The following is a 13,087-nucleotide window of genomic DNA, read 5'->3' as shown; positions in this document are numbered from 1 at the left end:
TGCCCCCCTTGTCGCCTTCTTTCCCCCCTGTGTTTATCTGCTCAACGAAGGATTCAGCCTGGCTTTGCCTGGAGAAAGCCACGGAAACCACACACACACACAGGTCAGGAAGGGCACAAACCTTCCCTCCTACAGAAGAAAGCAAAGAACTTCACGATTCACGAGGGAAACCCAACAGCCAGCCTCACTTTTTGTTTTTTAAAAACCCTATAATCACCGACCTTCCCTCTGGGACCCGGAATCGGCGAGAGGGGGCTCCTCCAGCCGCGCGCTGGCCGCTGAGGGCGACTTGCGGGTGACCTGCGGCAAGGCTGAGGGTCTTCACCTTCACCACCTTCCACCACCACCTTCCACCTTCACCACCACCAAACCACCCCCGGCTACCCTTCACCGAGGCCGCAGTTTGCGTCCTTTCCCCCACCCCGCGCCGGGGCGCTGCCCCTCGGCCCAGGCCCCAGTGCCGGCCCCACACAGTTCCGGAGACCCAGCGGGGAAGGCGCAACGCTCCCCCCTCCGGCCCAGCTCGGGTCCGGGGGCTGTGGCCGGGGCGGGCCGCCGCTCAGCTCTCCCCGCCCCCGGGCCGTGTGTGCGGAAGCGGCCCTGACGCGCGGCGCTGGCGGCGCCCGGCATTGTGGGAGCGCGGGGGGGGAGCGGTGGCGGCGAAGGGGCCGCGGCCGGGGCTGACGGGTTCCGGTGTCGGGCGTAGACGTGTCGGCCGGGGCCGTGGAGCGAGAGGCGCTGCCCCTGCCCGCTCGGAACAGCGCCCGGCCCGGGGCCGGCCCGGCCCGGCGCCGCCGCCATGTCCGGGACCAGCAGCCCCGAAGCCGTGAAGAAGCTGCTGGAAAACATGCAGGGAGACCTGCGGGGCCTCAGCCTGGAGTGCCGGAAAAAATTCCCCCCCGTCAAGGAGGTGAGAGGCGGGATGAGCCGAGTCGGGCCGGGCCGGGCGGTGGGCGCTGCTCCGGGGGGGCCTCTCTGGCCGCGGGGCCCGGCCGGAGGGGAGGCGGCGGGCGGCGTTCCCTCAGCCCGGTGCCGCTCCCGCTGAGGTCCGTCCTCCATGGCCGCGGGTCGCCGAGCGCTGCCTGTGCCGAGACCGGGCTTTGCCGGGCGCGTTTGCTCGTGGGTCGTTGTTTTTAGTGCGTTACCGAGGGGAGGGAAGGCGGGCCGGGCCGGGCCGGTTCACCTCAGTGAGCGGGGCTGGGGAGAGAGAGCATCTGTTGACAGGGGCAACCCGGGGGAGAAGGAGCGAAGTTTGGCTCGGCATCTCCCCCGAAACCCGCCCCGGCGGCGCGGGGCCTCGCAGGTCTCCCGTGGGGTCCGTGTCCCACCCGCCTGGGGAGCCCAGGGGCTGGCCTTCGCTGTTCCTTCCTTATTTCCCGGTGTGCCGGTGTGAGCGGTGCGGGTCGGCGGTGATGGCTGGCGTACCCCCGCCTGTGGGGGTTACGTGGCTTTCCCATGGGGAAGGGTTACAGCCGGGGAAGCCTGGGAGAGACGTAGGTTTTGGTTACTTTTTTCTCCCTTCTTCAAAAATTCCATCAATAAACTCGTCCCGGTAGGATCGTGTGCTTTATTTTTCAAACGTCAGTTCACTCTGTGTGCAGCTTGAGAGCTCAGTGATCTTGATGAACTTTAATTGAAGGGCAGTCAGAATTTTTCTCTCTAATTTAAACTGTACGTTTTAACTGTGTGTTTACACAGTCAGTTTAACTTTTTCCCCTCTCAGTAGTTTGCCACTTGACTTTTTTAAAAAAATATTTTTTCTCTGCAATAGTGGGATGAAAAATACTAATACGTTAACTCAGATTAAGCTGCAGAAACAGAAAGATACCTGGGAAAATACGGTAAAGATGCTGTCAGTTTGGAATAAAGGAATTACAGATGTAATGTGACTTTAGTTCCAATAAAGTGGTAGGTCATTTAATGTTGTATGAAGTATTACACGCTTTAACAGATGAATTGAAGCTAATGATTGTGCTTGTTCTGAGAGGCTTGAGGTGACACACTGTAACAGAGCGTGTTATATATGATTGTAGGTTGCAGAGGAATGCTGGTGTGCTTAAGAAATGGTGTGCAGTCACAGAAGAACAAGGGAAAGTTGTGATCAGTTCTGAGAAACTTGTGTGTGGTCATATGTAAATAAGACAAAGTTGTAGTCAGTTGAACAGAGATCTCTGTGTGTGTGTTTTGGAAGGAGGCGGGGGTACCACTTCCAGTTTATCCTGGGTAGTGCTGTGTGACTCTGCGTAAGTTGTTTGGTCTCTGAACAAGTTTCCCCACTGTGTTAATGTTTATTTTCTTCTAGATCTACAAAGGAGATGGGCAGTGTAGTTCTTAAGCTAGTATTTTTAGTAATGCTTCATTATATTTGCCATGCTGAAGGTTAGAGCAACTACTGCATGTGCGGTTCTTGATACTTATTCAGCATGTTTATCTTACTCTGGTGTAAGTAGACTTGTCTGTTTTTCCCTTTTACATCTCAACAGCAATTTGCCTAGCTTACTTTATAAAAAACACTTAACAAAGTTTTTCTTGGTTGTCTGGAGTTTGGGTAAGTATATGGAATAGCACTGGAAGGTGTTTATAAAGAAGCGGGACTCTTTCTGCTATGAGTTGTGGGCTGTCACAGAGAGGTCCAAGCTGAGAGCAGTCCTGCAGGAGGATGTATGATACAGTCGCAGGAAACGATCTTACTTCCTCACTTCTGGAAGCCATTTTTTTCATTCTGGTTTTAAAGGAAATGGGTCTCATTTTCTGTCGAATCTCAACTGCTAAACAGGTATTTTAATTGCATGCGTTTGATATGATGATGATTAGATTTGTCTAGAGTTATCAGAGGAATGGCATGTTCTTCTTGCTGATTTGGAACAGCACTAGCTTTTAAACCGAGCTTAAACACAGGCTTTTTAAAACAAATGTCTACTATACTCTCACTTTTTCACTTGCAGTGTAACTAGACTATCCTCATCACTACTGCATGCAGTGTAATTTATGAGTTTGTCTTGCAGCTGATGTGTATGCTTCCATGTCACTTAATAAACTTATCATACTGTGATAAAGCTATTGAAAAACTCCTCGTCCAAATGAATAGTTATGGGCTGTATTGTAGTAGTTAGATTTGATAGGTACTTTCTGAAGGTAAACTACTTCTAATAATCTTTCCAATTTCTGACATAATCTAAAGTTTTGCTCACAGCCGTTTGTTATCATCAGCCATTTCTAAAACATTTTGTCTATTCCATTTTTCTTATTTTGATACTAACACTGTTAAAATTCGGAAAAATAAATTTAGCTGATAAGTTTGCTGCTGATAAAAGTAGTAGTGTAGTTCTCAATTGTACTTAATGCTCACATTGTTAGTTTGAGCAAATCCTGTTTTAATCAATACTGTAAGGAGATAGAAAGCAGTATGATCAGAAAAATAGAGCCTGTTTTTTGTTTTGTTTTTAAGTTAAATAGCTTTAGTTTTCACTTTTTAAGATGCTTCTAATGCATGTGCTATTACAAACTAATGCCATCTCTATTAGGTAGAGAGAGACCAAAGCAGTATTAAATGGTTCTTTGAACAGGCAAGTAGATGACACATCTGAAGACCTTTATTGTATTATTATTTTTTTTTGAGGGGTGGGGGTGGGTGGTGGATGCAGCAAAGAAGGGAGACAGCCAGCTGTGGGAATCCCACAGACTGTGGGATTTAGACATTATCCTCGGTTAAAAGCTGGAAATAAGGTCTTAAACCTTTACTGAAAATGGAACTTGAACTCTTCGCTGTTTTAAACAGTTTCATCTCATATTTTTTCTATTATTTCTGAGTCTGTAAAGTTTTCTTAGTATGTCACATTTATGTGGAAATCATGTAGTTGTAAGTCCAGTCACTTCCAACAGTGTATTCTGAGGTTTTTGCTGACTGATAATCTGTTAAGAAACATGGAAATTGCTGAGTTTCTCCCAGTATTGAACTTCTGATACAAATATGTGGCAGACTTCCTTCCCTTTAGTTAGAGCTCTTAACTAAGAAATAACAATGTATTATTGTTCCCAAAGCAATCCACACCTTGTCTTTGCTCTGTGTAATAGATTATACCCAAGTAGGATTTTCCTAGGTGTTGCCACTTTAATACATGGAGAATGGGAACTGTGGAAAGAATCTGTGGGTTTGAAATTGTGTTGCTGACGATGTTTGGGGATTAACTACTGTGCTAGACTTATTTTTCTTAGGGGTGTGGGGAACTAGTTACTATTAGACTTCAGACCCATGTCTGTTTGTTGCTAGGTGATTTTTCTGTTTGATACTTCCTCAGACTACAGAAGTATTTACTAAACATGAAAGCTATATACTACCAGCGAGGAGTTATTTGGTGGTTATGTCTGTGATACGTCAAAACTGGTTATGGCAGATATATGAATAATGACATTACTGAAAAATGTATGCGTATTTTCACAATATATTTCTGTTTCCCAGTTAGAAAAATAGACACCAGCCATGGCTGTGATAGAAGCTCTCAGGGCAAGCGTAAATTAAACAGTATCTTTTGGATCTTGAAATTACAGAGGATGAAGCAGGATGAAGACATCAGCTGTGCTCATGTTGTCTTGAGTAATCTGGTATTGCTTCTGGAAAACGATACTACTTGGTCATTACTCTGTTTTTAATACAGTGGGCTCTAAGTTTTGCTCTGTACTAGAGAGCATTGTAGTGCTTCTCAGTCCGGACTGAATTGGGTGGCACACCCATAGAGCTTTATAAACTATTTTAACCTGCTAGTGACTGGAGTTTCGAGATCCTGTGCTGGGTGTGTGGCAAGCTGGTGGTGCTCTCTTTAATGAGTTAGAGTAAGAACTTTTTCTTAGCTCAAAATTGAAAATAATTCAGTGTGCTAAGTGGGTTACCTGCTGTTTCTTATTACTGAATGAAAATACTGCTTTGTGAGTTGCATCTCATTTGGTTAGATAATTTTACTGCATAAGAAACCTTAGAAATTCACGGGTAAAATATTTTTAATTAGCAGAGATAATGGAGTTAAAAGGGAAGATGCGTATACCCAAAAGTTCTCCTCAGTCTGAGTTCCAGCTCTATGTAACTCCTTGTTTACACAGATCCAGTCTCGGCTTTCTAGGAGGTTTGTAGTGTCTGTGTTGACTCAAGTTTTTTCTTGACTTTTAAATAGCAGTAAAAGCTAAGTGAGCTTTAAAAAAAAAAAAACATGTGAAAAAAATGAACTCTTCTGCTGCTCCCTGCACAGCTTCAGGCACACTTGTGCTGGTAGGAGAGGGTGGGCAGGGACTGCATCCTCCCATGGCAGGATCTGCGAGGCCCCACCAACATGGGACGAGGTGTGCCCTCTGCTTGGCAGTTGTGTAATGGGTTGCGGGTGTCTGTGTGTTTTAGATTGTTTGCTGCTGCCGTAATTTGGAATAGTAGAGCTGGGAAAGAACTGGTGTTCAACTTCCCTCAGCCTGGAGAAGCAGCACAGTTTTAGCTTTGAATACTTTGGTCAGTTGAAATGCTCTCTTGAGACTGCTGAAAGATAGCTTTTGATAGCCTCTCTGTACTGTTTCTTTTCCAGATCTTTGTTTGAAAGAGCAGTATTGCTTTTGTTTAGCTATTTATTGAGTTGTGTATGCCTTTGGCTTGCAGGCATCTTTTTGAAACAGTGTAAATTAATTGTAAAATAATTTCCTGCATCTAGGAAAAAGAATAGAATCCAACATTGCAATCTTATTTCCCTTCTTTTATAAATAACTCTACTTGCAGGTAAGTAGCCTTACAAAATTCTTTGGGTAAAAGTTAAAGAATCCAGATTTGAGTTACTTATGGATAAAGCAAACTTTAAATTATTTAATTGCAGTAGGAGTGGTGTGTGCTGGCTGAGCCAAGAGATAGGTTATGCCCTTTCTGAGGAGCTGTCAGTTGTTGTGTTCTGTGAACACAGCTTCTATTCATACATTTCTTCCTCTGGAGTCCACTGCTGTCAGCACTGAGTGACGTACACGACAGTTTCATCCCTTGGGTTAAAACATTCTCATTTTGGAATGATGTGCTGATCCTGAGCGCGTCTTAGGGCTAATGCCAAAACAAGGAAATTTATCCTTTCAAGGAACCTCCCTGATGTCATTGAGTATAGCTGTATGAAACTAAGCAGGAGAATGTATTGCAAAATTTAAACGTATGTTAAAGAGATAGAGATCAGTTAATTTGGTTTATAAACTTGAAGTGATCATTAGGATTCCTAATGGAACTGGAAGGAACAGTTAAAAAAAGAAAGTGTGACTATTAGCTGTTTGTTCTGTAACAGTAACAACATTTCAGAAAATCTGTGGAATATAGTGCAGTACAGAAGTTGGAGAAGGCTAAGAAAGAAAACAACATGCTGAAATGCCTTGTGATATGGGTATTTGAGTCACTTGATGTATTACTGGCATTGAATGGTTTCTGAGAGCTCTGCATTCATGCTACTCTAGTGGTAAAAAGACAAGCCAAATGGACCTGGCAAAGAACAAATCTTTGCACATAGACCATCTTTTGTAGGAGTAACCAAATTTTGGGGTTTCCTGCTTTATTTTTTAAATAAAATGGATTAAATAATTCTGACAGCCTACAGGGAACTTAACCTCCATTCAACTTTCCAGGTAGTTTAATTTTCAAGTCTTCACAGCATTAGTTAGGAAGGATACAAATACTGTAGAGGTTTTTTTGTTTGCTTTAATGGGTATTCACTTAACAAATATTTTAAAAATCTTTTGAAATAGAGAAACTGCGCTCTGTAAAATGCATATTGTCATACTTCAGCAGCTTGCACTCAAACATGTGTTTTGTGCATGTGACTGGAGATTACTCTGTAGCATTCTTTAGTTGCCAGCCTGTAGCTGAGCTTTTAACTTGAAACAGGTGATCCCTAATATTTCCTACAGTTCCTTTCGTAATTCCTGATCTTTACCAGTTGCAGTGTCTGGTTGCTGCAAGTTTGGAATCCATTAATTTTAAGTGTTTTTTATTCAGTACTGATTGTGTACAGTAGTATTTTTCAAAATTATATTTTTAAAAGTGCACTGTTATGTGTCTAGGGGACAGTCATCTATTCAAATGTATTCTAATTCAGGGTTTATTATAAATCCTAAATTTCATTTCATCATTTTAATCTTTGATAGAAATGTCATGTGCTCAAAAGTGATTCATATCATGCACATAAACAATTTCTCCATCATGTAGTACTGTGCAATTTAATGAATGAAAAAAAATTTCTGTATCTCAATCTATCTGTAAAATTTTCAACTTGGATTTCAGTGCAGGATTAAGGTGTCTAAGCTCCTTTCATTGATTGTGCAGGCTTGGTTTGTTGTGGAGATACTGCCAATAGAGCCGAATAGCTATTCAGAGGATCTTGTTGCCAGGGGATTGATTCACTCTGTCACCTACACATTAGATATCTTTTCCACTTGAGATACATTAATGTTTCTTCCTTGGCTTCCAGCAGCTGGTTCAGAAGAACATGGGGTCTTCTGCTGTCTGCACGTCGTTGTCTTGCATATAGAGGCCTAAGCTTAGACCTCTGTATTGAGCCCCTACCAGAGAGTCAGCTGAATTAGCTTAAGGAAAGGCTTTAAGAATTAAGGAGCATTCAGTAGAGACTAAATCCCCATTGTAATGGGAGTCTAAATATTTAAATTTGTGGGTCTTAATCTCTGATCTAATCTCCATCTGCCTCCTATGGCTTCCGAAAGATTATAAGGGAAACCTGTAGCAGAAATTGGAAATTCTTGGTGACTCCAGTTCTCAACTAATGCCCAAACTGTTGACTGTTGTTTCTTTTTGTCAGGTGCCTCACAAACAGGCATTGCTGTCTCTGATGGGGTGACTCTGAATATAGTATTTGTGGCAAAGCCTCAGGAGTTCCATCTGTTCTGGTTGACAAGCTGAAGGCAAAATTAGTTTGAACTTCAAGTGTAAATCTCCTAAAGCTCTGAAATGGGATCTTGATTTGTTTTTTTTTTTTTTTTTAAATGTAGAATGATGATTGTTATGCAAAAGTATGTAATGAAAATTACATTTCATTAATTTCTGTGACTCAGTTTTAGTGACTTATAATCAGTAGTGTTGTACTTGATGAATCACTCAAAAATTCATAAATGGTAGGCTCTCAAGATATCCATGCACTATATATAAAATATTATAGATATAAAATATAGTGTATATGTATAATTTATATATAATCTAATACAAGGTACCTCCGGATTCTATCTGGAATCTATCTGTATCAGGTTCTATCTGACTGTGGGAACATAACTTAAGAATTTGTTGCTAATTGCCTGTGCTTCTTCTGTATCGAGTCTTTTTTTTCTTTGTCTACATCAGTGCTGTTCAAGAATGAGGGTTTTTTTTATGTTATTCATTCTGATTTATTCTGTTGATTTATGTGTGATGTTTTTCCAGCTGAGGTATAATATTTTGATTGTCAAATGAAAACTCTTGAAATTAAATATTTGTATTTCATTATCTTTACCTCCACATTCATGTTAAGTGAGGGACCTCCAGAGGCAACAGCTCTGAAGCAATTTAGATAACACTGGCACCTCTCCTGGCAGTATTGATGATTAACTTTCAGGATTCTGAGTTGGCTGCTGATACTGCAAACTGACAATTTCAAAAGATTAATGGACCAGAGGAGTAGTCACTTCTGTCAAGAGAAAGTTGGCCTCTTAAATATTAAAAGTGTTCTAATATAGTTGCACTAAAGCTGGAAATGAACAAGATTTTGTGTTTTTAAAATATAAAACCTGCAATATCATAAATCTTGAATCGGTGGAGAAAGTGTGTAACAGAATCAGCTAATGCTTTTATTTTATTTCTCAAAGTATTGGAGCTCTGGTAATTGAGAATGCACCGTCCTTGGGTAGAATCAAGTCTAGCAGGAATTAGTTTGGTATTTTCAGCTGTTGTTGTGCCCGTTGTTGGGATCAGAAACATACACTACTGATTCCCTTCATTGAGCACAAGTAGATCATGATGTAGAATAAAGCAGAGTGGTTTTGCTTCTGTTTCAGGTAAAGTGTGAACTGCTGTAAAAACTACTTTGTATATGGTCCATTTGCAATTTCTTGTCTTTACATGCTAAATAAAGGTAATACAAACAAAACCAGCAAATATATTAATTTCTTGATTAAAAAAAAAAGTTAATTAGGCTGCTCAACAATTCAAATAAATTGCACATTCCAAATTTAAAAAAATGAAGACTGTAACTGGTTTTGTATTGAAGGTTTTGTGATGGTGAAAGTCGTTTACCAAAATACAATTTTCGATTTATAGGAAAATCAGTACTATTTTAGCATTATTACTAAGACCCTGTGGAAGAAAAAATTGCAGTGAGAAACTTGTGAAGGAATTGCAGAATATGAAGTGATTTGAAAGGAGCGTTACTGCTTTCAGTGTTCTCTGCTTTCTTTCTCTACTTGTACATATATCCAGGATGGAGTGTGTATCTGAACAGCGATTGCACACTGCTTCATGTTCACTACAGCCTGCCTTTAGGAAGCTGTGGACTTTAACAAGCCCTCCCTTTAGTCTTGCTTCCTTCAGGCTGAACGAGGGCAGTTCTTGCAGCATCTCCTTATCTGTTGTTCTCCATCCCCCAACCGTCTTGGTAGATCTCCACTGGATTTGCCCCAACATGTCAATGGCTTTCTTGTAGTGAAGAAGCATATTGCTCCAGCAGCAGTCCCACAAGAGCTAAAGAGAGAGAAGGACTCCCTTCCCTCTACCTGCTGCCTTTGTCCTTGCCAATGCAGCCCAGTACGCGGTTGGCCACCTTTGTTACAATGGTTCACTGTTGGCTCTTGATTCCACTTTGCTGTCCACCAGGATCCTGGGTCATCTTCTGCAACACCAGCCCCCGGCCTGTACTTGTGCATGGGTCTGGACTTAGCACTGGGCTTTGTTGAACTTCATGAGGTTCATACCAGCCCATTTCTCAGCCTATTTGGGCTGCTCTGAATACACTGTCCTCCCCCGCCGCATGTTGAACAGTTTCCTGAATTTTATGTTTGTGTGCAGACTCTATGCCTTTATCCAGGCTGCTGATAAAGATGTTAAATGGTATTAGCCTCAGTATCCATCCCTGAGGAGCACTACTAGTAACTGGTTGCCAGCTGAACTTAATACCATTTATAATAATCCTCTGAGCCAATCTTCCACCCACTTTGCTGTCTACTTGTCCATATCTCACCAATTAGACTATAAGGATACAATTGCAGATAACTTCAAAGGCTTTGCTATAGTCAAGGTGTAAAGTATGTAGTGCTCTCCTCTTACCCACACAGCCCATCATCTCATTGTAGAAAGCAGTCAGGTTAGTGAGGCTCATCCTAAATTTGTGTGGCTGTTCCTAATATCTTCTTGAAGTGCATGTGCCTAGAAATGTCTTCCAGGAGGACTTGTTCCATAACCTTTCCTGGGAATGGGATGAAGCTGACTGGCCTGTAGTGCCCTGAAAGCTCTTCCCTGCCCTCCCTTGAGATGTGTGTGGACCTTACCTCTTTCTGGTCATCAGTAACCTTCCCCAGTCACCATGACTGGTAGAGGGTGTCCTTTCAATGACATTGGTCCTTGGGTCTATGGGCTTGTATGTGTCCAGTTGATTGTAGTTCTTGGTTTGTGTACTCCTTGCCTGTGTCTGCTTTTACAGTGGGTGGTGCTCCATTCCCAGAGACTCTACTGGTACGCTTTGCTCCAAGCCAGTAGAATGTGAGCAAGCTCTAATCCAAATTTGTTAAATCATGCAATTTAATAAATCCCTGTGAGTGCATAGTGCTGTCAGATCAGAACTGGAATTTCACCAGTTTAAATCACAGATAGAATGAGTATATATAAAAGAGAAGGGTCTGAGTAGGGATTGTACTCCTGGGGAGGAGAAGATAAAAATACAGAAGGCAAGTACAGTGCTTTTTCACACAAATGTGGAGTACTCAAGTGCTTTCATGAGGTTGATTTAGTGTGGAGCTTTTTCTGAGTGTGTCCTTTTCCAAATAATAGTGTAGCAGTACGGTAATGGTCCAGAATGTGCTTTTGCAAAGCAAGCCTGAATAACAATGAAGTGAGCCTGTACTTCAGACAGGAGGATCATTTATCTAAACTATTGGATATAGGGTTAGTGTTCCAGTTGGAAAGACAGATAATGATGAATAGAAAAAAATTGCTCTTTTTATTTCATGTAATAGGTGTGGAAGTGACCATAGATGATATTTTTTTCTCATCCAATCTTAGTAAAAGGTTGGCAAACAATATAATGTAAAATACTAACACAGACCAGCATTCCTGAAAACATTCCTGAATGCTTTTCTTTTTAGAAGAGAGAAATCAAAAGCTTGTGTGGTAAGAGCTGCAAAACCTTACAGCAATTTTGGTATCTCTGGAGATAGCAATTTTCTCGGAATATACAATCAAAACACAAATGGTCATTCAAAACATTAGTGGTGAAAATTCTTTATTACTTTTTGGTAACAATGCTCTTGCATTTAGAAGTTCATTGAAAAATATATTTAACATTAGATCAATCGTTAGTAGAAATTTGCACATGCCTAGTTGTTACATGAAATATCTTTATGTGTGTATATAATTTTTGGTTAAAAAAGGTGCTGGCATCTGGTTCCAATTGTAAGATACCAGTTTCTTTGAAGATCCTTTTTAAAACCCCCTTTTTAAAAAATTTAAAAATAATGGGTGTTCTTTTCACTTTCTGAAAAGGATCACTGGTAAGAAAGAGATTAGAATTTTGTGTTATCTTTCCCTTATTGAAAGTTAACTATGTTATTATTTTTCAATGAAAGAAGATCAGCTCTTTCACGTTTACCCTAGAGTAAGGGCAAATCCATAGCGGTTACTGTGGAGCAATTGATGTGCTGTGGGATCACATCCCAGCTGCCCCTCTGGTACCTTGCTTGCCCGTCCATATGCGTTGCAATAGGGTTTCACGATGTCTTTGCCTCTGAGAAGTAAACCACTAAATAATTACACGTTTACATGTTCAAGGACACGCCATGCCATTATTCCTTGTGGCCATTCTTGGGCTGCCAGGTAACTATCATCACTATGGAGTTGGTTATAGTGGTATCTTTTGGTAACGTATGCTAGTCCACTGCAGTTGGGTTTGAGACCTTTCACAGTGTCCCTGAACAATAGATTTGAGGAACCAGTGCCTTTCAGATGTGCTTACTGCTCTGCTGCTGGTACGGGTGGCTTGCCTTTACATCATCCTGGCCAGTAAGTAGTAGGATTGCATACCCCAATTATCCTGATACCTCCATATGCTATTTAAGAGTTAGAGATCTTATAGTCTGTGTGCATATTTTACGTGGAGAAATTTAACTCTGGGACTTGAATGTTACCTGGCTGTTGGAAAATGTTGATTCTGCTTAAGGGTGAGTTAAGTCTTTGTTTGCGAAGCGCCTGAGCTGAAGTTTCCTGTCTCTGGTACCTGGTTGGTGATTTTAGCCCTACACAAGGGTTAAAATTTCCTTAAAGTTGGAAGATTTACATATTGCATCTAATGACAGGAAGGCTGAAGTTCTTCCTTGTTTGAACTGAGGACTGAGAAATCCATGAGGAGGGTAAGAGTTTTGGATTTGAGAAACTCTTAAAGCTGAGGTTGAAAGTCTCTACAAATTTCCACATCCTGGTCTCTCTTGTGCAGAGAGCTTCTGTCTATAACGTAACTTTAGGGTGAAGTTCTTGGTGAGCAGTGAATGTCCTGTCAGACTGTACCTTGGGAGAGGAACTTTGAGGTCAGGAGGCAGGCATTATGCTTAGGCTGCTTTTCAGTTTACTTGCAATGGCACTATGTGTGTTTTGATTATTTTTTTAATTTTTTTTGAATATAAATTCTTCATCAGCCTTACTTTGATTTCTGTGAAGGGTGATTTCCAAATGATCAGCAAGTACTTGGTAAGTTCCAAGGGAGCAGAAAGATGGTGGGGCCAATGCTTGAGGCCAGAGGGTCCTGTTGAATTTTGCTGTGAGATTATTGGTGCTTTGTTTAAAGGAAAATCAAAGTATCCAGAAGGGGTTGATCTGAATATGTGCTATCACTGAGTAAATTTC

General features: G+C 41.7%; 1 protein-coding gene across 10 annotated transcripts in view; it reads left to right on the top strand.

The window, feature by feature from the left end:
• The first annotated feature begins 627 nt into the window (after positions 1–627).
• Positions 628–13,087, top strand: part of MON2 (MON2 homolog, regulator of endosome-to-Golgi trafficking) — an 84,032-nt gene continuing 71,572 nt past the window's right edge. For 9 of the 10 annotated variants that reach the window (XR_001414288.1, XM_014963725.1, XM_014963726.1 and 6 more), the window contains exon 1: positions 696–910. Coding sequence is in view for 9 of the 10 variants with exons in the window: in XM_014963725.1 (XP_014819211.1) it covers positions 800–910 (111 nt within the window). In the remaining variant the exon portion in view is untranslated. Of the gene's footprint in view, positions 911–13,087 lie in introns of all 10 variants that reach the window. The other variant, XM_014963724.1, reaches the window with a different exon arrangement.

Source organism: Calidris pugnax, unplaced genomic scaffold (assembly GCF_001431845.1).
Source record: "Calidris pugnax isolate Ruff unplaced genomic scaffold, ASM143184v1 scaffold44, whole genome shotgun sequence".
Taxonomy (NCBI): Eukaryota; Metazoa; Chordata; class Aves; order Charadriiformes; family Scolopacidae; genus Calidris; species Calidris pugnax.
Note: the sequence above shows the minus strand (reverse complement) of the source record. Positions and strands in the feature narration are given on the sequence as shown.